General features: G+C 35.4%; 1 protein-coding gene across 1 annotated transcript in view; it reads left to right on the top strand.

Moving 5' to 3' along the window:
• POF1B (POF1B actin binding protein) overlaps positions 1 to 26,922 on the top strand; it is a 122,534-nt gene that overhangs the window by 91,459 nt on the left and 4,153 nt on the right. Inside the window, 7 exon segments of the mRNA XM_037822817.1 lie at positions 3,846 to 3,938; positions 4,775 to 4,888; positions 5,688 to 5,840; positions 6,202 to 6,321; positions 7,636 to 7,678; positions 7,681 to 7,763; positions 9,791 to 9,870. Of these exon segments, the coding sequence (XP_037678745.1) occupies positions 3,846 to 3,938; positions 4,775 to 4,888; positions 5,688 to 5,840; positions 6,202 to 6,321; positions 7,636 to 7,678; positions 7,681 to 7,763; positions 9,791 to 9,870 (686 nt within the window).

The raw sequence follows: 26,922 nt of genomic DNA, 5'->3' as shown, positions 1-26,922 counted from the left end.
ATCACTGACTTGAGACCTTTCCTCTTTTCTAACGTAAACATTTACTGTTATTTCTCTCTTAGCATGACTTTAGCTGTGTCCCACAAATTTTGATATGTATTTTCATTTTCTCTCAGCTACACAGTTTTAATTTCCCTTGAGACTTTTTCTTTGACCAGTGACTTATTTAGAAGTGTATTGTTTAGTTTCCAAGTGTCTAGAGATTTTTCTGTTGTCTTTCTGTTATTGATTTCAAGTTTCATTCAACTGAAGTCAGAGAACATACGCTGTATGAGTGCAATTCTTTTTAAATGGCGGAGATTTGTTTATGGTCCAGGATATGGCTCATCTTTGTATATGTTCCATATGTTTCGTGGACACTTAAAAATATATATTCTGCTGTTGTTGGGTGTAGTTTTCTTTAAATATTGGTTAGAAACTTTGGTTGATGGTATTATTGAGTTCTAAATCCCTGCTGATTTTGTCAAGGAGTTCTATCGGTTGATGAGAGAGGGGTTTAAAAGTCTTCAACTGTAACTGTGGATTTATCAATTTCTTCTTTAAGTTCTATCAGTTTTTGCTTCAAATGGCAAAGCTGCATAAACTTTTAGGGTTGCTATGTCTTCTTGGTGGATTGCCCCTTTTATCATCATATAAAATCTTTCTCTGTCCTTAGTAATTTTCTTTGCTCTGAAGTCGATTTTATCTGATACCAATGTAGCCACTCCTGATTTTTTTTAAATTAGTGTTTGCATGGTATAGCTTTTTTCAACCTTATACTTTCATTTTACTTTTTAAAATTATTGTTATAGTCTAAGTGAGTTTCTTTTATGCAACATATAGTAGAGTCATATTTTTGTGTGTAAATACACTCAACCATCCTCTGTCTTTTAATTGATTTATTTAGAACATTTGTATTTATTTATGTGTTAGGGCTAGATCTGCCATTTTTATTCTTTATCTTTGGTTTCCGTGTTTTCTTTGTCCTGCCTTCCTGTGGGTTATTTGGACACGCTTTAGAATTCCATCTGATTTATTATCAATGGTGATTTTTAATGTATCTCTTTATAGAGCTCTTTTAGTGGCTGCTGTGTGATATTATATATACATAATTTATCCCAGTGTACTGGTGTTGATGTTTTACCAGTTTCAGTGAACTGTAGAAACCTTTGTTCCCTTTACCTCTACATTTATAATATAATCATCTTAAATATTTCCTCTACATACATTAAGAACCACATCAATCAGTGTTATAAATTTTTGCTTTAATCATCAAACATTATTTAGAAAACTCATGAGAAGGAAAACCTATTGTATTTATCCATATTTTTTGCTTACTGTGTTATTTTCTCCTTCTTGATGTTCCAACATTCATCCTTTTATCATTTTCTTTCTATTCAGAGAACTTCCGTTAATGAGTCTTTTAGGGTAGATATGCTGGTCAAAAATTCTTTTTGTTTTCCTTCACTTGAGAATGTCTTGATTTCCACTTCATTCCTAAAGGATATTTTCAATGGGCACAGAATTTGTGGTTGACCGTTCTTTTCTTTCAGCACTTGTTAAAATTATGTGTCACTTCCTTTTGGCCTCAGTGATTTCTGATGAGAAATTTTCTGACCTTTGAATTGCTGTTCCCCTAAAGTTAAGGTTTCTTTTACTGCTTTCAAGATGTTTTTTTCCTTTGTTACTAACTTTTAGAAATTTGACTCTGATTTGTCTGGGCATGGATTTCTTTAAGATTTTGCTATTTGAGGTTTTCTTAGCTTCTTCAATCTGTAGGTTTATGTTTCTTGCAATTTGGGGAAGTTTACAGCAATTATTTCTTCAAATACTTTTTCAGCTCCACACTCTTTCGCCTTTTCCTCCAAGACACTTATGACATGAATGTTAAGACATTTGTTATAGCTGTATGAGTCTGAGGCTCTGTTCATTGTTTTTCTAATCTGTTTTCTCTGTTGTTCATATTGCGTACATCTATTTTTCTATCTTCAAATTCACTGATTCTTTCCTCCATCCTCTGCATTCTGCTTTTTATTCCATCCATTGATGTTTTTGGATTTTCTGTTCTGTTCTGGCTTCATTGTTGTGTTTTTCAGTCTAAAATTTCCATTTGCTTCTTATCTCTTCTCTTTATTTGCTGAGACTATTTTTTAAATGCAATTTTATCGAGACATTCACACACCATATAATCCATCCAAAATATGCAATCAGTGGCTCACAGTATCATCATGTAGTTTTGCATTCATCACCACAATCAATTTTTGAACATTTTTATTACTCCAAAGTAAATAAAAAAAGAAAAAGAGAAAAGAAAACCCCAAATATCTCATAACCCTTATCCCCCCATCATTAATTTATTTATTTGTTTTTATTTTATTACTCATCTGCCCATACACTGGATAAAGGGAGTGTCAGTCACAGGTTTTCACAATCATGTAGTCACATGAAAAAAGCTATATAGTTATACAATCATCATCAAGAATCAAGTCTACTGGCATACTGTTCAACAGATTCAGGTATTTCCTTTTAGCTATTCTAATAAACTAGAAAATAAAAAGGAGTATCTGTATAATGCATAAGAATAACCTTCAGAATAACCCCTCAACTCTATTTGAAACCTCCAAGCCACTGATACTTTATTTTGTTTCATTTCTTTTCTTCCTTTTGGTCAAGAAGTCATTCTCAATCTAACGATGCCAGGACAAGGCTCATCTCTGGGAGTCATGTCCCACATTGCCAGGGAGATTTACACCCCTGGGAGTCATGTCCCACATGGTGAGGAGGGCAGTGAGTTTACCTGCAGGGTTGGCTTAAAGAGAGAGGCCACATCTGAGCAATGAAAGAGGTGCTCTGGGGGTGACGCAGGCAAAATTGTAAGTAGGCTTAGCTTCTCAAGACTATTTTTTTAATTTGTTTCTAGTGTGTTCATAATTTTTATGATGGTTGCTTTAAAATTCTTGTCATATAATTTTAACATCTTTGTTTTCTGGTGTTAAGAGTTTATTATCTAAACATTTTCTGTCTTATTAGGCTGCCCTTTTCTTGATCCTTCTGCTAAAGACAGCAGACTTCTCTTGGTGTTTTTTGTGTCTGCACCCATTAGTGTTTCTAGGTTACCAACTTCTCCTGTGCCATGTCTGGAATACATGAACAAAAAGAAAACCTAGGGAACTCACTACTGTGTCATTCCTCAGGTTCCAAGATCTATAGCCTTTATTCCTTATTTTCACTTTTGGAGTCTTTCTTATGTATGTTTTATATATAATGTCCAGAGTTTTTAGTTGTGCTTAGTGGGAGGAACAAGAAGTATATGTACTCCATCTTTCCAGAAGCAGAAGTCACCTTATTTAAGCATTTTTCTTTGAATAAATGAGTGTAATCTTGCAAAAGTGTTTACTTCCTCTTCCCTAAAATTTGAGATAGTTCTATACTTCCAAGTTAAACTTAATTGGTGTTATATTCTCTTCACCTCAGGAAAATTCCATTTACCAGCCAGCACACTTAGGGAGATACATTTTATTTTTGCAAGGTTGACTTTCTCAATCCATCTAATCTTTTAAGTAAAGAATAAAAGTAAATTTGAGAATTTGCTGATAGAATTGTACCTTATGAGAGAGATGATACTTCATCATGGGAAAAAAAATAGACCCTTGTCTTAAACGTATAGCTATGATCTCTTTAAAAATATTGCTTGGTTTACTTAAGCACATTGCTGACAAAATGAAACACTATTCTAATAATCCCACATCCAAAATAAATTTGTTAATACGTTTGCTGATAGCTACAGAAAACTAAGATTACTATCACTTTTACTATCTATTTTCAAATGTTAGTAAAAATACACCATTGATCATTTCTTCTTCCAGATGAGGGGGATGTCTGACAAGTCACTCCGGCTAGTGCTGTCCACATTCAGCAACATACGGGAGGAGCTTGGACATCTTCAAAATGACGTGACAGTAAGATTTACTTTGATTTTTCTTTCCACAGCCTTTTTATTTTATAGCTTCCTAACAAAAAATCAAGGCATTCGGTCTGCATTTTAAACATTTAAAACAACGTTATGCTCACTCAGGCATAGCTAAATTATTTTCTTGAAACAATTAATTGAAGTTGAGGAGAAAGGAGAAAAGAGCTGTCCAATGTGTAAATAAAAACATTTTGAGTATGTATCTCTAATTTGAGGTTACCACTAAAGTAATTTAATGCTTAAAGCCAAGGAGTAGCTCACAAATTAGAATAATCTGACTTAACTAAATGGGAAATTCCCCTTTTCTGTAATAATAAAGCATACTCTGAATTTATCTTCAAACATAATAACTTGAAAACTTTCTTTAAGAACTTAAACTTTTGTATTCCGTATGTTAATTGGTATTCTTGGTGCCAGCAGCTAGGTGCATTTGGAATACTTTCCATACAATGAACAACTCAGTGAGAATTTTGGAGTGTATTTTTGTTTGTTTGTTTCTGGGTTCTGATGAACACATTTAGACTCCAATTTGAAATTTTACCACCTGCTGGAATTAACAAGGGGTCTTTGTAGGTTGGAGGAAAACAGAATAATTCAAAAGATTCTGATTTATTGTACTTAATCAATCCATCAAGATGTCTCTTTCAACACAGGCTTTTAGTTTTCAGTCTTTTTTCTGTGCCATATTTTGCTTCACTTTTAAAGAATTCTGCTTAATTAAGCAACAACAAATGAATCAAAAGCTTAATTAAATCACCCAATGTAAAGGAAGTTTTTATGTCACTGTTCTAACTCTGAGTCATAACAAATACTTTATATGTCTAGTCACTGGAAAATGACAAGATAAGACTTGAGAAAGATTTGGCATTTAAAGAAACTCAAATAAAAGAGTATGAAGAACTCTTGGGATCAGTGAGAGCAAATAATTGCCAGCAGCAGGTAAATTGATGTTTTATTGATGATAAGGCAGATTGCTGGCACAGTGGAGTTATGAAATACAATCAAGAAAGTTAGAATTAAAATATGATCGGAAAATTTAGCTATATGAGAATTGAATGGCTTTGGTATTTTCCATGACTGAAAATCCTCTCAGTAAAACAAATAACTTTATGTATTTTAGATATAAAGTACATACAATGCACAATTATATGTGCTGTTGGGTGACAAGAATTGTATAAATATTGAAAATCTAGTTTCACTCATTCATTCAACCTACAAATGTGTTGATGAAAAAAAGTTTTGGTAGGTCTCAACACAAATTTGTGCAATGAATAAATGAACAAATGAACCGCAGAATTCTCTGGATGTCTTAGCAGAGACGATTCCCAGGAAATTGTAATGAGTCTCTGAAGCTCAGCCTTTCCTAATCTTAATTACCATGATGGTCCCAAATTCTTGCTCAGCTTCCAGTTGTCACAAAAATAATTGGGTATATGTTATTTTGGTGCCTAATAGAGGGCAAGAAACAGTACTGTCAAAGAGCAGCAGGAGTCAGATTGCTAAACAGGGCATCGAAAATTCAGCTAGTCTTGTTTCCTTACTAAAGACAAGTCAGACAAGGAGCAAGAATTAATATCTTGCATGACTGATTCAACTTACAATCTAGTGGCAAAAATATAAGAAACCTTGGCATGGAAAATATTTTCTTGGGATACTTAATGAGCTAACCAAAAGAGCACCCCCTCCGCAAATAAAAAGTAGAATGCATTTGTCTTATGCACTTGTGTATTCTTCACAGCAAGGACTTCAAGACTCAAACTCAAAATGCCAGGCATTGGAAGAAAACAATCTCTCTCTTCAACATACACTGTCAGACATGGAATATAGACTAAAAGAACTGGAATACTGTAAATGTAATTTAGAACAAGAGAATAAAAACCTTAGAATGCAGGTATTAAAATTTTGTTTTAAATATATGTTATTGCCTTTGTTATACAATTGCAATCCTAGTGTTTGCCAATAGTAAAGATATGTAAAAAATACATACATACACAAACATATATACATTATACACACACACACAGCCCATCCATTTTGAGAAAATACATGGTCTGCTTTCTAATGCGCTCACACACACAGTTAGGTCTTTTCTCAGCACCATTTGAGCTGTATAATGCACTTTCCAAAAATCACTCTCATTATTTCAATGTCTCTTTTAATCATGTGTCTTTCATCTAATAATAAGCATTGCAATATAATATGTATTTCATTCATAACAGTCCAATTATAGAAAGTAATTTTGTCTTGTGTAGGTTTCTTAGACTTGCACAGGTACAATGTTGCAGGCTAAAATGGATGAGATTGGCAACCATTACATGGAGATGGTAAAAAACTTGAGAATGGAGAAAGATAGAGAGATCTGCAAGCTAAGGGTATGTTGATACTAAATTGCATAAACACAGAGATCAGCACAAACTTTCTAGAAGATAATGATGATTTCAAGTTTAAAACTAGAAAGAAAAATAAAAACCCAGCTAAAGAAAAATAAAAACCCAGCTAAAGGTAAAGTTTTAGGAATATGCCATAGAAACTTTTGTTTTAAAAGCACATCATTGTGTATAGAACATCATGGCTAAGTGTTTTTCTAGTATAGGAAAGTAAGAGAAGACATTAAATTCAGTGTTTCATTTGTTTTTCTTTTGGAAGGAGGAAGACCCTTTACGTTCCTTGCCTAAAGCGTATTTATGAAGGCATGAGCAACATTCGAGATTATCCAGCAAAGCAAGACTTGGATTCATAAAAATATTCACTTCACTTTGAGGGACCATTCATAGCAAGGACTTTGTCAAACAAGAATATAAAAACAGAGAACTCTTTTGAATTTTTTGTACCCGTAATTGGTAGCAAAATTAGGGTGATATTTGCTGGAGTATGTATACATTGTCTTATAATACTAGCTCAAATTGATGTAGTCTAACCTTTAATTTGCTGATGCCTAAATTTAGATAGATATATTTAAGTATTTTAATGAGCAAAGTGACCACAGATTTTCCAAATATTACCATGCATTCTTTACCAAAAAAAAGCATAATTTGTCCAAAAAACCTAAGCAGATTTCCTCCACTGTTTTTTTTTTACATGCTAAGGGTACTAATAACACTTCAACCTAATAGCCATTTATGTGCACAGTATGTAATAAAGCAGAAAATGTTAAGGATATGGAGTCAAAAGACCTAAAGTTGTATCTATGTTACTTACTGAGCTGTGTGACTCTGTGTCACTTATGCTTTCTGGAACTCACTTACACAGTTTTGTAAAAGGAGATTATAATGCTTCTCTCAAGGCTGCCATGACGATAGAGATAAGGCATGCAGAAAGAATATTTTGTGAACTTAAAATTATGATATAATATTAACTATTAGTATTTAGTTTTCTCTTATACTATTTGAAGGAATCTAAAGTTCCTGTTTTTTTTAGCCTATTTTAATTCTTGTAGTCTAGGACTGGTACTTATGTAATGCCTCCTCCAAAATAGCAAATGCAGCTTTCAAAAAAATGAAATTTCCTAACTGGCATTTCAATCCATATTTTACATTTTGAAAATTCTACAGAAGTTTATACCTATTAGTATTTTGCTCTTCATTTCATAACTAGCTTTATGATTTTGTGGTATTTAACCCCTCTGTAACTCAATTAACTAATTTATAAATGAGGATTATAATGCTTATTCCTTTTTAAATCCTTAGACCCAATTAAACCAGTGCCAAAAAGATGTATCAAGAAGAGAAGGAAATGCAGTGACTTCCAATTCAGTCTTCATGAACTGACAAGCTTGCTAGAAGAGAAGGATTCCCTTATTAAGCGTCAGTCAGTGGTAAGAAAAAAAGTGGTGGGGACAGAGAAGAACAATACAGCACAGGCATGTGGGATAAATACTTCCCATGGACTAGTAAAGGACACATTTCTACGACTCACTTTATTACAGGAAATAGAAAGTTAATTGCTTGTGAAAAAGTAGAAGATTAATATTCCAAGAGAAATAATTCAGATGAAAGCTAGATTGAAGCAAAAAATAAGTGCTATGGTACACTGGATATTTTAAAAACATTGATTTTATATCTCATTAGCGGTAGAACTCATGAAAAGTCTGTGAGCACTTTATTAGATTATGAGCTGCTTCAGCAACGGATTGTGTTAATATTCCTCCCAGTATCTAGCGTGCATTAGGTACTTAAGGAAATACCAAAAATGGTGTTTAATATTATGTTGCTCTTATTGAACAAATCATGCTTGTAATAAGATTCAGTGATAGACTCTCTGTTAGGAACCAATAGCTACTACCATATTTAAGCTTCAATATTTTTCTGCTATGGCCATGCTTTTCAAACTTTTTAGAACAAAAACATTCACACCCTTATCTTAAAAACTGTGCCCTAGATTAGCAGGGGATAGAATGTAGGCAGAGATTGAGCAATTGACGATGCAGGAGTACAAAATGCTCGATAAGGTTTATTGTAAATGTTCCTAGATTATAAGCTCTTACATCGGTAACATCTATTTCTGAGTTATTTAAGAGACACTTATTTGGTATAAAATTTATATTCTCTATAATACACTATCTAATCTAACCTGTAAATTCAGTTTATGTAAACAACATAATTACAAGGAACCTACAATAGGGAATGAGATCTTGTAATTCTGTACAGGTTAATGTAATACCCTGATACATTCCATAGTATTTTGGGCAGAAAATTATACATATAGATGCAAAGAATGTGGAAATATTAAACTTCCTCACTTGGGGAATTCCTGATATTATCGCAAGCATTAGGGACTCCCAATTTAATAAGTCAAGCCTTCTATCTTGAAGCTTGTCCTTATGAAACTTATTCCTGCAAAGGAGACTCTAAGCCTACTTATAATTATGCCTAAGAGCCATCCCCAAAGAACCTTTTTTGTTGTTCAGATGTGGCCTCTCTCTCTCTCAGCCAGTTCTGCAAATAAACTCATTATCCTCCCCACCCCAACCCCAGGTAGGACATGACTCCAAGGGGTGTAAGTCTCCTTGCCAATGTGAGACATGACTCCCAGAGATGAGCCCAGCCATGGCATCGTGGGATTGAAAATGCCTTCTTGACCAAATGGGGAAAAAGAAATGAAACAAAATAATGTTTCAGTGGCTAAGAGATTTCAAATAGAATCAAGAGGTCATTCTGGAGGTTATTCTTATGTATTATATAGATATTCCTTTTTTAGTTTCTAGTGTGTGAGATTAGCTAGAAGGAAAAACCTGAATCTGTGAAACTGTAAATCAGTTGACTTGATTCTTGATGATGATATAGCTTTTATCATGTGACTGTGTGATTGTTGAAACCCTTGTGACTGACACTCCCCTTAGCCAGCGTATGGGCAGATGAGTAATAATATATAAATAATAGGGGGTAAGTAGTATGGGATATTTTTGGTGTTCTTTTTTATTTTTATTTTGTTTTTATTTTAAATAATGAAAATGTTCTAAAATTGATTGTGGCAATGAATGCACAATTATAAGATGATACTGTGAGCCACTGATATATACTTTGGATGGATTATATCATGTGTGAATATACTTCAATAAAATTGCATTTAAAAAAACACCATGCCCATTCATTCTCATGTTGTCACCCAAATATAGAAATCCTACACCAGTTAGAGGATTCCTTCACAAATATATAATGTAAGTTATAGGGCATTCTGAAGCAAAACTGTATGATATTCAACAATTGGGTTTAGAATGTTCTTGCCTCAAGAATAAAAAGAAAGGAAAGGGGGGCATTTTTTCTTAATCACCTTGTTAAATTACCAAACATATTTCTTACCTCATATTTCTGCATTTTGATTATTTTGTCTTTTATTCATAAGGAACTCTCCAAGTTGAGACAAGAAATACATTCATCTCATAACCAACCCTCCAGTGGTGGAAGGACTATTACGACTAAAAAGTAATGTGTTTTTATAATAAGACTTCAATATGGCTTTGGTTATTATATAATCACACACCCCTAGAAAGAATGAATAATTCCCATTATGGTCAATAAAATTCTGTATCACATCTTTCCTGTGTTTACAAAATATTAAATACTGTGAAAGTGAAAAGCAAAGTAATTGGTTGTTTAACCAACTGTATTGGCCTGGACTCTTTCAGTATAATTTGACAGAAACTCAACTCAACTGGGAATCATTTGATTCACCTAACTTAGATTGTTGGATTCATGTGTTCAAAATGCATCTTCAGAAATCTGTCTCTATCTTTGGTATTTCCTGTTTTCTGTGTAGTTTTCATTCTCACATAGAATCTCCCCTCATGGTAGCAGTATGTCACAGGTTACATTCCAGCAGCTTAGGAAAACCAAGTTGAAAGTAACTCATTACAAACAGTTTTAATAAAAGTCCATTTTAGATATTTCATATAAATGGAATCATACAATATTGTTGTCGTTTGTGACTGGATTCTTTCACTTAGCATATTTTGAAAAATTCATTCATGCTTTAGCATGTGTTATACTTCGTTCCTTTTTTATTACTAAATAATATTCCATTTTATTTGTCCATACAACAGTTGATGGATATTTGGGTTGTTTCCAATTGTTGGGTATAATGAATAACGCTGCTATGAACATCTGTGTACAAATTTTTGCATGGACATATGTGTTCATCTCTCTTGAGCATATACATAGGAGTGGAATTGCTGAGTCACAGAGTAACTCTATGCTTAAGTTTTTGAGGAACTACCAAAATATTTTACAAAGTAGCTGCAACATTTTACAATCCCACGAGCACAGTATGAAGATTTCAATTTCTTCACATCCTCATCAACACTTATTGTTCATTTCTTGGATAGTAGCCATTCTACTGGATGGGAAGTGGTATCTCCTTATGGTTTTGATTTGAATTTCCTTAATAACTAAAGCTTTTAGCTATTTTTGTGTGCTTATTGGCCATTGTGTATCTTTTTTGGAGAAATATCTATTCAAATGCTTTCTCCATTTTTAATGAGGTTATTTGCCTTTTAATGTTGAGTTGTAAGAGATTTGTATATAGTCTAGATACAAGTTACTTGTCTGATATATAACTTGCAAATGCTTGCTCCCATTCTTTCAGTTGTCTTTTCACCATCTTATTAGTATCAAGTTTTTAATTGTGATGAAATCCAATTTCTTTCATTGCTTGTGCTTTTGGTGTCATAAGACCATCGCCTAATCCAAGGTCATGAGGATTTACACAACATTGTATTCTAAGAATTTTATATTTTTATCTAGTACTTTTAGTTCTATGATCCATATTGAGCTAATTTTCATACGGTGTGAAGTTGAGCCCAAGTTCATTCTTGTATCTGGAATATCCATTTGTCTCAGCATCAATTGTGGAAAATACTGTTCTTTCCTCATTTAATTGTCTTGGCACCCTTGTCAATAATCAAATGACCATAAAGGTAAGATTAACTTTTGTAGACTCTCAATTTTATTTCATTGATCTATGTGTCAATCTTTATGCCAGTTCTGTACTGTCTTGATTATTGTAGCTTTTCAGTAAGTTTTGAAGTTGAGAGTATGTCTTTCTTCTTTTAAAGAGTTTTTTTTTTTTTTTTTTTTTTTTTTGCTAATTTGGGTCACTCATTTCCATAGGAATCTTAGGATAAGTTTGCCAATTTTTAAAAAAAAAGAATGTTGGGATTTTGCTAAGGGATTGCATTGAATCTGTAGATCACTTTGGGTAGTACTGCCATCTTAATATTAAGTCTTCTGTTTATTTAGATCCTCTTTAATGTCTTAAATGCTTTCTATTTATTTTAATCCTCTTTAATTTCTTGAAACAATATTTTAGTCTTCATTCTACAAGTCTTACAGTTATTTTGTTAAATGCATTCCTTAGTACTTTATTAATTTTGATGCTATTGTACATGAAATTGTTTTCTTAATTTCATTTTCAGACTGTTCATTGTAAGTGTATAGGATTACAATTAATTTATATGTGCTGATCGTGTATGCTGAAACCTTGCTAAATATGTCTATTAGTTTGAATGGCTTTTCAGTGGATTCCTTAAGATTTTTCTATATCCAAGATCATGCCATTTGCAAATAGAGGTAATTCTCTTCTTTCTTTCCAATATGGATGCCTTTTATTTCTTTTTCTTGCCTAATTTCCCTGGTCAGGACCTCCAGGACAGTGTTAAAAATAGCAAGAGTGTATATTCTCATCTGTTCCTGATCTTGAGGAGAAAACATTCATTCTTACACAATTAAGTATGATTTTAGCTGTGAGTTTTCTGAGATGCCCTTTATCAGGTTGAGAAGCCCCCTTCTGTTCTTAATTTACTTGACATTTTTATCAAGAAAGTGTGTTAGAAATTTTCAAATGTTTTTTCTGTGTCTATTGAGATAAGATTTTTGTTCTCTATTCTATTAATATGGTGTATTACTTTAAATGATTTTCAGGTTTTACAACAACCTTGCATCCCTGGGATAAATCCCATTTGGTCATGTTACTTAATTATTTTTATATGTTGTTGGATTTGGTTTGCTAGAATTTTGTTAAGAAATTTTGCATCTATATTTACAAGAAATATCGGTCTGTAGTTTTCTTGTGGTATCTTCTTCTGGTTTTGTTTTCAGGGTAATTCTAGCCTCATAGAATGATATGATATATATGCACTCCTTTTCCATTTTTTTTTTTTTTAGGTTTCTTGTGGATTAGTATCAATTCTTCCTTAAATGTTTTACAGAGTTCACCAGTGTAGCCATTTGTGCTTGGACTTTCCATTGTGGTGTGGGAAGTTTTTTTTATTATTAATTCAATCACTTAACTTGTTCTAGGTCTATTTGTATTTTCTATTTGTTCTTTAGACAGCTTTGGTAGTTTGAATCTTTCTAGGAATGTGCTCTTTTCATCAAAGTTATCTATAATTTGCTGGCGTGCATGCTTCATATATTCCCATATACTCATTTTTATTTCTGTAAGGCCAGTAGTGATCTCCCCTCTTTTGTGTCTGATTTTAGTAATTTGACTTCTCTATCTTTTCTCTTGGTCAATCTAGCTAAAGTTTTGTCAATATTTTTGACCTTCTCAAGGAACCAACTTTTGGTTTCGGTGATTTCTTCATTGTTCTATTCTCGGTTTCATCTATTTCTGTTTTAATCTTTATTTCAGTTTTCATCTTCTTGCTTTGGGTTTTCTTTTTCTTTTTTCTGGTTTCTTAAGGTGGAAGGATAGGCTATGTACTTGAGATCTTTCTTCCTTTATAAATAGGAGTTATGGCTATAAATTCCCCTGTGCACTGTTTTCACCATATCCCATAAGTTTTGGAATGTTGTGTTTTTGCTTTCTTTCATCTTAAAATATTTTCTTACTCCCCTTGTTATGTCCCCTTTGATCAATTTGCTATTTAGGAATGTGTTATTTAATTTCCACATATTTGTGAATTTCTTAAATTTCCATATGTTATTGATTCCTAATTTCATTCCATTGTGATCAGAGACCAAACTTTGTTGTATTATTTTAATCCCTCACATTTATTGAGGCTTGTTTTATGGTCAAGTGTATGGTCCATTCTGGGGAATATTTCTTGGGTGCTTGAGAAGGATGTGTATTCTGCTGATGCTGGGTGGAGTATTCTACAGATGCCTGTTAGTTCTAGTTGGTTTATAGTGTTGTTTGCATTTTCTATTTCCTTGCTCATCTTGTGCCTAGTTGTTCCATCCATTATATAAAGTTTGCATTGAAGTCTCCAATACTATAGTTAAATTCCCTATTTCTAACTTTAATTCAGTCAGTTTTGCTTTATGTATTTTGGGGTTCTAGTGTTAGGTGCATATATTTATAATTCTTTTATCTTCCTGATGGATTGACCCTGTTATCTTTTTGGAATGTTCTTTATCTGTAGTAAAATATTTTGTTTTCTATTCTATGATATTAATATTTCCACTTCAACACTTTTATGGTTGTCATTTGCATGCTATATATTTTTCCATTCTTTTGCTTTCAAACTATTTGTATCTTTGAATCTAACGTTTGTCTCCTGTAAACAGGACATAGTTGGATCTCACTTATTTTATTTAGTCTGACAACCTTTGCCTTTGATCTGATTGTTTAATTTAGTGCTATTTATATAGGAGGATTTACATCATCCCTTTCATATTTTGTGTTCTATGTCTCATGTACTTCTTCCCCTTTATTCCTCCTTTACTGTTTTCTTTTACATTAAGGGAATATTTTCTAGTGTAACATTATGATGCCTTTAATGATTTTTTTCACTATTTTTGAGTTATTTTCTTAGTGTTTGCTCTAGGTTTTACTATATACATCTTTTTTTTTAATTCAGTTTTATTGAAATATATTCACACACCATACAATCATCCATGGTATACAATCAACTGTCCACAGTATGATAACATAGTTACGCGTTCATCACCACAATCTATCTCTGAACATTTTCCTTACATCAGAAAGAACCAGAATAAGAATAAAAAATAAAAGTAAAGAAAGAACACCCAAATCATCCCCTCCATCCCACCCTATTTGTCATTTAGTTTTTGTCCCCATTTTTCTACCCAACCATCCATACACTAGATAAAGGGAGTGTGTTCCATAAGGTTTTCACAGTCACACTGTAACCCTTTGTAAGCTACATTGTCATACAATCATCTTCAAGAGTTCAGGCTACTGTGTTGGAGTTTGGTAGCTTCAGGCATTTACTTCTAGCTATTCCAATACATTAAAACCTAAGAGGTGTTATCTATATAGTGCGTAAGAATGTCCACCAGAGTGACCTCTCGACTCCACCTGAAATCTCCCAGCCACTGAAATTATTTCATCTCATTTTGCATCCCCCTTTTGGTCAAGAAGATACCCTCAATCCCACAATGCCGGGTCCAGATTCATCCCTGGGAGTCATATCCTGTGTTGCCAGGGAGATTTATACCCCTGGGAGTCGGGTCCCACGTAGAGGGGAGGGCAGTGAGTCCACCTGCCAAGGTGGCTCAGTTAGAGAGAGAGAGAGAGAGGGACACATCTGAGCAACAAAGAGGCACTCAGGGGGAGACACTTAGGCACAATTATATGCAAGTGTAGCCTCTCTTTTGCAGTAACAAGCTTCATAAGGGCAAGTCCCATGACAGAGGACTCGGCACATCAAACTGCCAGTCCCAATGTTTGTGACATCAACACCAGTCCAGGTGAGGAAGTCCAACAGTTCCTCACCATCCCCCAGCTCCTTGGGGGGAGGTTATAAATATATATTTTTTTCTGTGCCCAAATTACTTTGGGATGTGTCACTATTTCACTCTAACCTATACCAACCCACCGCATCTCACTTCCCATTCAAAGTTCCATGCAATTGTGCTGTCTGAACAAACCGACTGTAGAGTTATACTGTTTAGAAAATATAGATTCTGCACCAAATAGACATCTCTTCTCCTGGTCTCACAAGGAAACCGAAGTTTTAAAAGACAGTTACTTTTGACCTTTACCCTTTGGCCCAGTTTGCCCCAGTCCTAACCATATCTGCTTCATTCATACCACTAATTGAAGTCTGGGCTCTTTTTTCGCTTTTTTTTTTAACAGTTGCTGTATGCGCCAATACTGACATTCATATCTGCTGAGCTCTAGCTCAGAGCCTCAGGCATCTCAGAGATACACATTCTTCCAGAGACCAATCAGGTTATACACTAAGGGATCAGCATCTGAAAGTTTAGATGCCACTACCAAGAATCCCATATTCCTCCCCTATATCCCCATCTCATATACACTCAGCATTGGCACATCGCCTTTGCTACATCCAATGGAGGTATATTACAATGCTACTGTTGACCATAGACTCCAGTTTGCTTTGATTATGTTTTGTCCCAAATACCATCCCTTTTTCAACACTCTGCATGATTGACATTCATTTGTTCTCCCACATGCAAAAACATTTTTATATTTGTATATTTAGTCACAGTCATTGGCCACTCCAGTTTTTGCCAAGCTATACAGACCCAGTCTTCATCATCCATCTTTACCTCTGGTGCCATACATTCTCCTATCCCACCTCTTTCAGCTTTACTCACAGACATCTTTGTCTGGTGTACTTACAATACTGTGCTACCATCACACAGTATTATGCTATCTATTTCTGGATCTCTACAATCAATCCTGCTAAACATTCTGTAGTCCTTCAGCATCAAATGCCTGATCTCTACCCTCTTTCTATCTCCTCATCCCCTCTGTTGTCAGCTTTTAACTCCCAAAGTTTGTTCATTAATGTCTGTTCATATTAGTGAGACCATACAGAATCTGTCCTTTTGTTTCTGGCTAACTTCACTCAACATAATGTCCTCAAGGTTCATCCACGTTATTATATGATCCATGTCTTTGTTCTGTCTTACAGCTGCATAATATTCCATCATGCGTATATACCACAGTTTGTTTATCCACTCATCTGTTGTTGGACATTTGGGCTGTTTCCATCTCTTGGCAATCATGAATAATGCTACAGTAAACATCGGTTTGCAAATGTCTTAAGTTTCAGTTCCTCTGAGTATATAACTAGCAATGGAATAGATGGGTCATATGGAAAATCTATATTTAGCTTCCTGAGGAACCTCCACACTGTCTTCCAGAGTGGTTGTACCATTCTACATTCCCACCAACAATGAATAAGTGTGCCTCTGTCTCCACATCCTCTCCAGCACTTGTCATTTTCTGTTTTTTGGATAATGGCCATTCTGGTAGGTGAGAGATGATATCTCATTGTGGTTTTGATTTGCATTTCCTTAATAGCCAATGAAGTTGAGCATTTTTTCATATGTTTTTGAGCCATTTGTATTTCCTCTTAAGAAAAATGTCTGTCCATGTCTTTTGCCCATTTTTTAATTGGATTGTTTGTCATTCTGTTATTGAGTTGTAGGATTCCTTTATATATTCGGGATATTAAACCCTTATCTGATATGTGGTTTCCAAATATCATCTCCCATTGTGTAGGTTGCCTTTTGACTTTTCTGACAAAGTCTTTTGATGTACAAAAGTGTTTAATTTCGAGGAGATCCCATTTGTCTATTTGTTCTTTGGTTGCTCGTGCCTGGGGTGTGAAGTCTAAGAAACTACCTCCTATCACAAGATCTTTAAGACATTGCCCTACATTTTCTTCTAAGACTTTTATGGTCTTGGTGCTAACATTTAGGTCTTTTATTCATTTTGAGTTAATTTTTGTATAAGATGTGAGATAGGCATCCTCTTTCATTCTTTTGGAAATGGATATCCAGTTCTCCAAAGACCATTTATTGATGAGGCTGCTCTTTCCCAGTTGCTTTGGCTGGACTGCCTTATCAAAGATCAGTTGTCCGTAGATGCAAGGGTCTACTTCTGAACACTCAATTCAATTCCATTGGTTGGTATACCTGTCCTTATGCCAATACCATGCTGTTTTGAGCAATGTAGCTTTGTAACATGCTTCAAAGTTGGGTAGTGTGAGACCTCCCACTTTGTTCCTCTTTCTCAAGATATTTTTGGCTATTTGGAACACCTTGCCTTTCCAAATAAATTTGGTTACTGGTTTTTCTATTTCTATAAAGTAACTTGTTGGGATTTGAATTGGTATTGCATTGAATCTATAAATCAGTTTAGGTAAAATTGCCATTTTAACTATATTTACTCTTCCAATCCATGAACATGGTATGTACTTCCATTTTTTTAGGTCGTGTTCAATTTCTTTTAGTAGTTTCTTACAGTTTTCTGCGTAAAAGTCTTTTGTGTCCTTGGTTAAGTTTATTCCTAAATACTTGATTCTTTTGGTTGCTATTGTAAATGGGATTTTTTTCTTGATTTCCTCCTCTTGTTGCATATTACTTGTGTAAAGGAACACTACAGATTTTTTCACGTTGATCTTGTAACCTGCCACTTTGCTGTATTCATTGACTAGTTCTAGCAGTTTTGCTGTAGATTTTTCTGGATTTTCTGCTTATGGAATCATGTCATCTGCAAACAGTGAAAGTTTTACTTCTTCCTCTTCAATTTGGATGCCTTTTATTTTTTTTCTTGCCTAATTGCTCTAGCTAGAACTTCCAGCACAATGTTGAATAACAATGGTGACAGTGGGCATCACTGTCTTATTCTGATTTTAGAGGAAAAGCTTTCCGTCTCTCCGCATTGAGTATGATGTTAGCTGTGGGTTTTTCATATATCACCTTTATCATACTGAAAAAGTTCCCTTCTATTCCTATCCTTTGAAGTGTTTTCATCAGGAAAGGATGTTGAATTTTCTCGCATGCCTTTTCTGCATCGATTGAGATGATCATGTGGTTCTTCTGCTTTGATTGATTGATGTGGTTTATTACATTCATTGATTTTCTTGTGTTGAACCAGCCTTGCATACCTGGAGTAAATCCCACCTGGTCGTGGTGTATAATTCTTTTAATGTGTTGCTGGATTCATTTTTTGATTATTTTGTTGAGGATTTTTGTATCTATATTCATTAAAATAATTGGTCTATAATTCTCTTTTTTTGTAGTTTCTTTGTCTGATTTTTGTATTAGGGTGATGTTGGCTTCATAGAATGATTTAGGTAGCTTCCCCTCTTCTTCAATATTTTTGAAGAGTTTGAGCAGGATTGGTACTAATTCTTTCTTAAATGCTTGGTAGAATTCACATGTGAAGCCATCTGGTCCTGGACTTTTCCTCTTTGGTAGCTTTTTGATGACTGACTCAATCTCTTTACTTGTGATTGGTTTGTTGACGTCATCTGTTTCTTCTTGAGTTAATGTTGGCTGTTTATGCTTTCCGAGGAAGTTGTCCATTTCATCTAAGTTGTCTAGTTTATTAGCAGATAGTTGCTCATAGTATCTTCTCATTATCTCCTTAATTTCTGCAGGGTCAGAAGTTATATTTCCTTTCCCATTTCTGATTGCATTTATTTGGATCTGCTCTCTCTTGTTTTTTGTTAGCCTAGCCAGCAGTCCATCAATTTAATTGATTTTCTCAAGGAACCAACTTCTGGTTTTGTTGATTCTTTCTATTATTTTCCTGTTCTCAGTTGCATTTATTTCTGCTCTAATCTTTGTTATTTCTTCCCTTCTGTTTGCTTTGAGGTTAGTTTGCTGTTCTTTCTCTAATTCCTCCAGGTGAACAATTAAGTCTTCAATTTTTGCTCTCTCTTTTCTTTTAATATAGGCATTTAGGGCAATAAATTTTTCTCTCAGCACCCCCTTTGCTGCATCCCATAAGTTTTGATAAGTTGTGTTTTCATTGTCATTTGCCTTGAGATATTTACTAATTTCTCTTGTAATTTCTTCCTTTATCCACTGGTTTTCTAAGAGGTTGTTGTTTAGCCTCCATATTTTGTGAATTTTATGATCTTCTGCCTGTTATTTATTTCCAACTTCATTCCATATGGTCTGAGAAAGTGTTTTGTATAATATCAATATTTTCAAATTTGTTGAGACTTGCTTTGTGACCCAACATGTGGTCTATCCTAGAGAATGTTCCATGAGCACTTGAGAAAAAAGTGTATCCTGCTGTTGTTGGATGTAGTGTTCTATAAAAGTCTGTCAAGTCTAGTTCATTTATCATACAATTCAACATCTCCATTTCTTTAGTGCTCCTCTGTCTAGATGTTCTACCCATTGATGAAAGCAGTGTACTGAAGTCTCCAACTATTATTGTAGAGGTGTCTACTTCTCCTTTCAGTGATCTCAGTGTTTGCCTCATGAATTTTGGGGCATTCTGGCTTGGTGCATAAATATTTATGATTGTTACCTTTTCTTAAAGAATTGACCCTTTTATTAATATATAGTGTCATTTTTTTCTTTAAATTGTTTTACTTTTGAAGTCTAATTTGTCTGATATTAATATAGATACTCCTGCTTTTTTCTGGTTGTTGTTTGCGTGAAATATCTTTTTCCAACCTTTCACTTTCAGTCTATTTTTGTCCTTGTGTCTAAAGTGAGTTTCTTGTAGACAGAATATAGATGGGTCCTGTTTTTCAATCCACTCTGCCAGTCTGTGTCTTTTTATTCGGGAGTTTAATCCATTTACATTTAGCGTTATAACTGTAAGGGCACTACTTTCTACTACCATTTTGTCTTTTGGAATTTATATGTCATATCTTATTTTTTCCTCTCTCTCCTTTTACCTTTCCTGATAATCTTCATTTCTGCACTCTTCTCCAACTCTCCCTCTCCTGTCTTTTCCTATCAGCCTGTACACTCCCTTTAGTATTTCTTGTAGTGCTGGTCTCTTATTCACAAACTCTCTCAGTGTCTGTTTGTCTGAAAATGTTTTAAATGTCTCCCTTATTTTTGAAGGAAAGTTTTGCTGGATATAGAATTCTTGGTTGGCAGTTTTTCTCTTTCAGTATCTTAAATATATCATGCCACTGTCTTCTTGCCTCCATGATTTCTGCAGAGAAATCTGTACATAGTCTTAGTGACCTTCCCTTGTATGTGATAGATCGCTTTTCTCTTGCTGCTTTCAGAACTCTTCCTTTGTCTTTGACATTGGATAATCTGATCAGTATGTATCTTGGAGTAGGTCTATTGGGATCTATTCTATTTGGGGTATGCTGTACTTCTTGAATCTCTAATTTTCTGTCTTTTATAAAAGTTGGGAAATTTTCAGTGAATATTTCTTCTATTACTCTTTCTGCCCCTTTTCCCCTCTCTTCTCCTTCTGGGATACCCATATCACATATATTTGTGCATTTCATATTGTCACTCAGCTCTATAAGACCCTGCTCATATTTTTCCATTTTTTCCACCATCTGTTCTTTTGTGTGTATGAATTCAAATGTCTTGTCTTCCAGCTCACTGGTCCTTTCTTCTGCCTTTTCAAATCTACTGTTGTGTCCCTCCATTGTGTTTTTCATCTCCTCCATTGTTGCCTTAATTCCTATGAGTTCTGCCATTTGTTTATTCAAGTTTATGAATTCTTTACAGTCATCCAGTGTCTTCCTTATATCTCTTTCACTATATCTTCCTTCAGTTCATTGAATTTGTTTAGCATTAGTTGCCTCAACTCCTGTGTCTCAGTTGAACTATTCGTTTGTTCCTTTGGCTGGTCCATATTTTCATGTTTCCTGGTATGGCTTGTTATCTTAAATTGTCTAGGCATCTGATTTTCTTGATTAGCTTATTCTGGAGCTTGTTTTCTATCTTTTACCTAGGAGTTTCTTGGTTGGCTTTGTTCTCTGGCTTCTGTTATTCACTTTGACTTATTCTAGACCTCTAACTTAGGTTCTATTTAGTTGATCAGAATTTTTCACTTCTTCTTTTTTCTGTTTCTTGCCCTGCCCCTATGTAGCCTTTTTGTGAGAGGGTCTCCTCAGATATGGTCAACCCCAGTCAGATTTTCCCAGTCTAGAGAGGCCCAGGTCTCATTGGGAGGGTACACAGTTTTCCTGAGAATGAGACCCTCCTATGAGGCCTTTAGAATCAGTGCTTTTCCTCTCCTGTCCAGCAGGTGGCACTTGCCAGCCCGCAGCTGCCCCACCAGTGTAAGGAGGTATGGAAACTTTAGTTCTCCTGGTGACTCTGATCCTGTCAGGGGCAAGGCTGACTGAAGCTGGAATCTGAATTCCAGCCCCTGAGGTCTGAGTTCCCAGAAGGAGGACTGCCAGTTGAGCTGGACCTCCCTCCACTCTCCCAATCCTAGGAACTCCAGTTGTCTCTCAGGGGCACTATTCCCTTCTCCCCTCTCCTCTTTGGGGCATCTCCAGCTAGATTCCTTTGCCAGCCTGAGCTGCCAATTAAAGATGGGGGTGGAGACCTTCTTCAGAAATGAATCCAGAACTCAAAGACACTGTGGGTACTCTGTCTCCCCCCAAGCCCAGCCTAGTCCCTCAACCTGGGCTTTCCGACAGAAAATAACCACATATGTTACTTTTAGATTAAAAAAAAAAAATAGAAAAGAAAAAAAAAATGGAGTCCCTTTTAAAAGTCTTTCCCCAGCCTGGAAGTTTTGTCAGTGTCAGAATAGAGCCTTTAAAGATGTACTTTGGGCTATTGTCTGATAATTACTCTCCAACAGCTTCAATTTCACCCCTGCCAGGGGGGTATTGAAATGCAAAAAGATGAGGAGTCAGTGAGAAGCCAGATGGGACAAATGTAAGGGGAAAAAATGACTTTTTTGGAGCCTGGGAATGGGTGCCCGCTTTTATGTGCACTCCCTTCTCAGAGCCCAGCCCTTCTTTAGTACCCCCAACACCCAAAATTAGTTAATTAATTAGTTAATTAATTCTGCAGTTGAGGCTGGGTTGAGCCCTCCTTCTCGCCCTCAGCAGATTGCTGTTTTTTGGTCCCCCCCCCCCCTTTCAGGGAGCCAGCAGCAAGACAGTCTGTGAGGTCTGGGTGGGGAGGGGTGCCAGACCCCTGGTCCGGGGAACTTACAGTGTTCACTGTGATCTCAGCTTTTCCTCCAATTCCAAACTTGCATCCGATGTGTGACTGGTTACTGGACACCCTGAAAACACTGTTTCATATAGTCCTTGGGTAACTGCCAGCTGCTCTAGGGGAGAGACGAAATTCTGCACCTCACCACTCCACCATCTTGCCCTGCCCCACTATATACATCTTAACTAATTGAAATATAGTTCAGATTTATATGAACTTAGTTCCAGTATTTCACATGGACAATACTTATATATGGCTCTATTTCCTCTTCTCCTTTTTTGTGCTATTATTGTTACACTTATCCCATGCATACATGTTATAGACCAAACATACCTTGACATAATTACTGTTTTATATCATTTTCTCTTTTAAAGAAGTTGAGAGAAGAAGGGAAAGGTAGTATATATCTATAGAGTTTGTTATATTTACTTCTTATTTACCATTCCTGGTTCTTTTCATTTGTTCTCATGGATTTGAGTTTCCATTTGAAGTAATTTCCTCACTCCAATATAGCCCTACTCCCACCTGCCTCGTTGAGGCTGTTATTGTCAAATATATTATATTTATATATGTCATAGACCCAACAATACAATTATATGCATTTTGTTTGACATAATTCCTTTCTGAAATCAGTTAAAAGAAAAGTGAAGAAATATGGGCTCATACTATCTTTTATAATTTCCTTCACCGGTGTTCTTTTTCTTTTGTTTTGTTTTTTGTTTACGTGATCTTATATGGTCTTTATGTGCTCATAAAGCAATCTAATTTGCATTAATACCAACTTAATTTGATCTTTGCTCCCACATAGACTTGTTCTCTTTTCTCTTATTTGTGCTTTTTCATAGAAATCACATCTTTATACATGGTTTGGCCATCAATATAGAGTTATAATTATTGCCTTATGCAGTTGCTTTTAATATCATAAAAATTTCAAACAAAAATATATTTATATTGTCTTTTATATTTACGTATACAGTTACCTTTCCTGATGATCTTTATTCATGTGGAATGGAGATACTGTGTAGTGTCATTATATTTCAGCCTGAAGGATTCTGTTTAGTAATTCTTATAAGGCAGTTTTGCTAGAGACAAATTTTCTCAGTTTTTTTTTTTTTCTTGTGTGAAGGTATTGTTTTTCCTTCAATTTTGAAGGACAGTTTTCCTGGATAAAGAATTATTGGTTGACAGTTTTCTCTTTCAGCACTTTGAATATGTCATTTCATTGCATTCTGGCCTCCATGGTTTCTGATGACAAATCAGATTTTTGAGACTCCCTCTTACATTGTAAGTTACTTCTTGCTTGCTGATTTCAAAATTCTTACTTTTTCTTTGGCCCTTGAATTTGATCATGGTGTGTTAAGGTGTAAAACTCTTTGATTTCATTCTACTTGGATGTGTAGATTGATATTTTACATCAAATTTGAGAAGTTTTCAGCCATTGCCTCTTCACCTGTTCTTTCTGCCACTTTTTCTCTCCTTTCCCTGTGGGATTCCCATTATGTGTATAAGTCAATGCATATGCTGTCCCACAGTTCTGAGTTTCTTCTGATTTTTCTTCATTCTTTTTTCTTTCTGCTACTCAATTTGGATAACCCTAATTGTCCTACCTTCAAGTTTGCAGATTCTTCCTACTCGAATCTTCTGTTGAGCCCATCTAGTGAAATTTCTAATTATTATACTTGTCAACCTCAGAATTTCTATATGGTTTTATTTTTATAATTTATTTTTTATTGATATTCTCCATTTAGTGAGGCATCATTCTAATAAATTCCTTTAGCTCTTTAGACATGGTATTTAATTATTTGAACATATTTAAAATAGCTGATTTAAAATTTTTGTCTAACAAGTCCAATATCTAGGCTCCTTGGTGATGATTTTATTGATTGCTTTTTCCCCTCTGTGTAGATAATGTTTCTTGATTCTTTGCATGTCTCATGATGTCTTATTGAAACCTGGACATTCTAAATAATATAATGTGGCAACTCTGGAAATCAGATTCTTCCCCTCACTCGTGGCATTTTTGTTGTTGTTGCTATCTGTTGTTAATGTTTGTTTAGTGTTTTATCTGATCTTATTCTCTAATGTCTGTATTCTTTTTGTGTGTGGCCTTTTAAGTCTCTGCTAGTTTAATTTAGTGGTGAGCTAATGATTTGAAAGAGAATTCCTTAAATTCCTGAGACCAATAAATCTCCAAGTCTTTGCTGAGAGGCTCTTTGTGCAGTTAAGGCACATCTTGAATGCTCTGACAGGCAATTTACAACTCTGCTTTAGCCTTCACTTCCTGCTTCACAAAGTTTCATGGTCAGCCAGGGGTGAGAGCTTAGGGTCTTCTCTGCATCTTGAGCATGTATACATTTCTGAGCATGTGCAGAGCCCTCCACACACACTGTGGCCTCCTAGATTCCCAGGAATATATGAGAAGTTTTCAAAACCGTTTGTGACTATCTCATTCCGCAGTTTTTCCTTTTACATTTGTTGGTCAGCTTTTTATTTGCCCTAACTCTTAACAGCCGTTTTAGGCATCTGCAATATTAAACACTTTCTGAAGATTGTTTTGAGTATAAACAGTCCTGGGGAAAGGGTTTTTTTGCACCGTGCGAGCTCCAAGTTGGGTTAAAAAAAAAAAAAAACAGTCTTGCAAGTGGAGTATTCCATGGAATTACCAGACAGGTCAAACAATGACAATCTCTTGGAATGAGACTTTGAAGCACACCATCCCATTGTGTGTTTTCTAGTAGCTGCCAAGCTGCTGGTTTTTACTGTGATTGTGAGCTGTTGGTTTTCAAGTCTACCACACAGCTGGAGAGGCAGGATGGGAAAAGCACAAGTTCAAACTCCACAGTGCTCTCTGTTTTAACCAAGATTTAGTCACTTTTCTTGAATAAATGCTCCCTGACTGCTGAAAGCCTTGGATAAATTGCAGAGTTCTGAAAAAGTTGATTTTGACAATTTTTGCCAGTTTTCTAGCTGATTTTATGGAGGAGAGAAATTTTGGAGATCATTACTCTGTCATATTCACTGAAGTCAACTTCCTTTACATCTTTAAGAAAGGTTTCTTTTAGCTCATTGAACATATTTATTACAGCTACTTTGAAGTCTTTGTATTCTAGGTCCACTGCCTGATCCCTTTTTAAAGTAGTTTCTTTTGCCTACTTTTTTTTTTTTTTCTTGTTTGGTGTCACAATTTTCTGATTCTTTGTACATCTTGTTTTTTGTTGTTGAAAACTGGACATTTTAGGCAACTCTGGATACTGATCCCTATTCCCAACTGGGGGATTGCTGTGTTTTTTGTTTGCTTGACGCTTATTTGTTTAGTGACTTTACTGAACTAATTCTTTGAAGTCTATTTTCCTCAATGTGTGCAGCATCTGATGTCTCAGTTCAGACATTTTTCTGTTTTTGTCTTTTTATCCTGCCTACCTAGAGTTTCCCCTGGCTCTATATAAGCCACTTACAGACAAAAGTTGTGTTTATACAACCTTAGCCCGTTGGATTTTTACACTTTACTGCTGAATATGTGTATGACTTGGAATTTTTATTCACAGTTCAGGGACTTTACATTTTTTTTTTTTTTTTGCCTGTATTCAGCCAGAGCCTAGTAGACTGGAGGTTCTCTCCCTGATTGTGCCTGATAACGCATAACCTTGGGTATAGTCTTCCAGATTGCCTGATCTTCCAGAAATGAGCCTGATCTTCCTTTTCAGCCAGGCTTCCTAGGCATCTCTTCTGGGTCACAGTAGTTTATTGTTCAGTGTTTGGTCAGGGATAGCATTTTAGCACCTTATGCCAGTGAGTTTTCTATCCTGTGTGGGTGATTCTTTGTGCCCCTTTTGGAGTCTCTCAAGTTTGTCCTATGTCCTGTTGTGATTGTTTCTTAGTGGGTGTAGCCTAACACATATACACAGCCTTCTTGACCCCTACATATGGCTGTGATCCCAGGAGGACTCTTCTTGACTGTCTCTTTCCCTGTTTAGTTCTATTAAACTTCTGCCTGCTTTGCCATTTTGCTTGTTTTACAGATCTACCAGCCTCCTTTGGAATCTCCAAGATTGCCATTGTTTTCAACAACATTCTTATGTATGGAGTTCTCCACTCTCTATTTCTTATAAAATCACTCCCATCAGGCAGAGCTGTGACACTCTTCATTCTTATGGCCCATAAGCAGAATTCCTTTGCTACTGCAACAGAGCTGGGGCAGGGGCCTGCTTTTTCCAGAGTGACATCCTTGCTCTACCAGTGGACACTGGGAGAATTGGTAGCCCTTAATCTTCTCAAGATCTTCTTTTCTCGTGGAATCTCCATCCAAGGAGCATGGTCAGGTGGGGGTGACAAAGGACCCAGTGCTTGGAGTGGAGTTTCTGCCCTATGAGTGGGGATTAGTGGAGGAAAAGAGCCACTCTTGCCTTCTTGGAGGCACAGAGAAATGCAGGCAGCCTGTCTCTCGTGGTGTGGAACTGTAGCCTCAGACTGAAAGCTGGTGGGAGAGGGAGCTTCTGTCTTATTGGCTGCACCTTACCAGCTTAGAGCTTGAGGAGAGGGGTAAGGGAACAAGTAGTGGCTCAAATCCCATAGATTATCACTATTCTTACCAAAATGTAGTACATTTTCTTGAATTAATATTTTTCTATATGCTGTCTG

The sequence above is a fragment of the Choloepus didactylus genome, chromosome Y, assembly GCF_015220235.1.
Source record: "Choloepus didactylus isolate mChoDid1 chromosome Y, mChoDid1.pri, whole genome shotgun sequence".
NCBI classification, from domain to species: Eukaryota; Metazoa; Chordata; class Mammalia; order Pilosa; family Megalonychidae; genus Choloepus; species Choloepus didactylus.
Note: the sequence above shows the minus strand (reverse complement) of the source record. Positions and strands in the feature narration are given on the sequence as shown.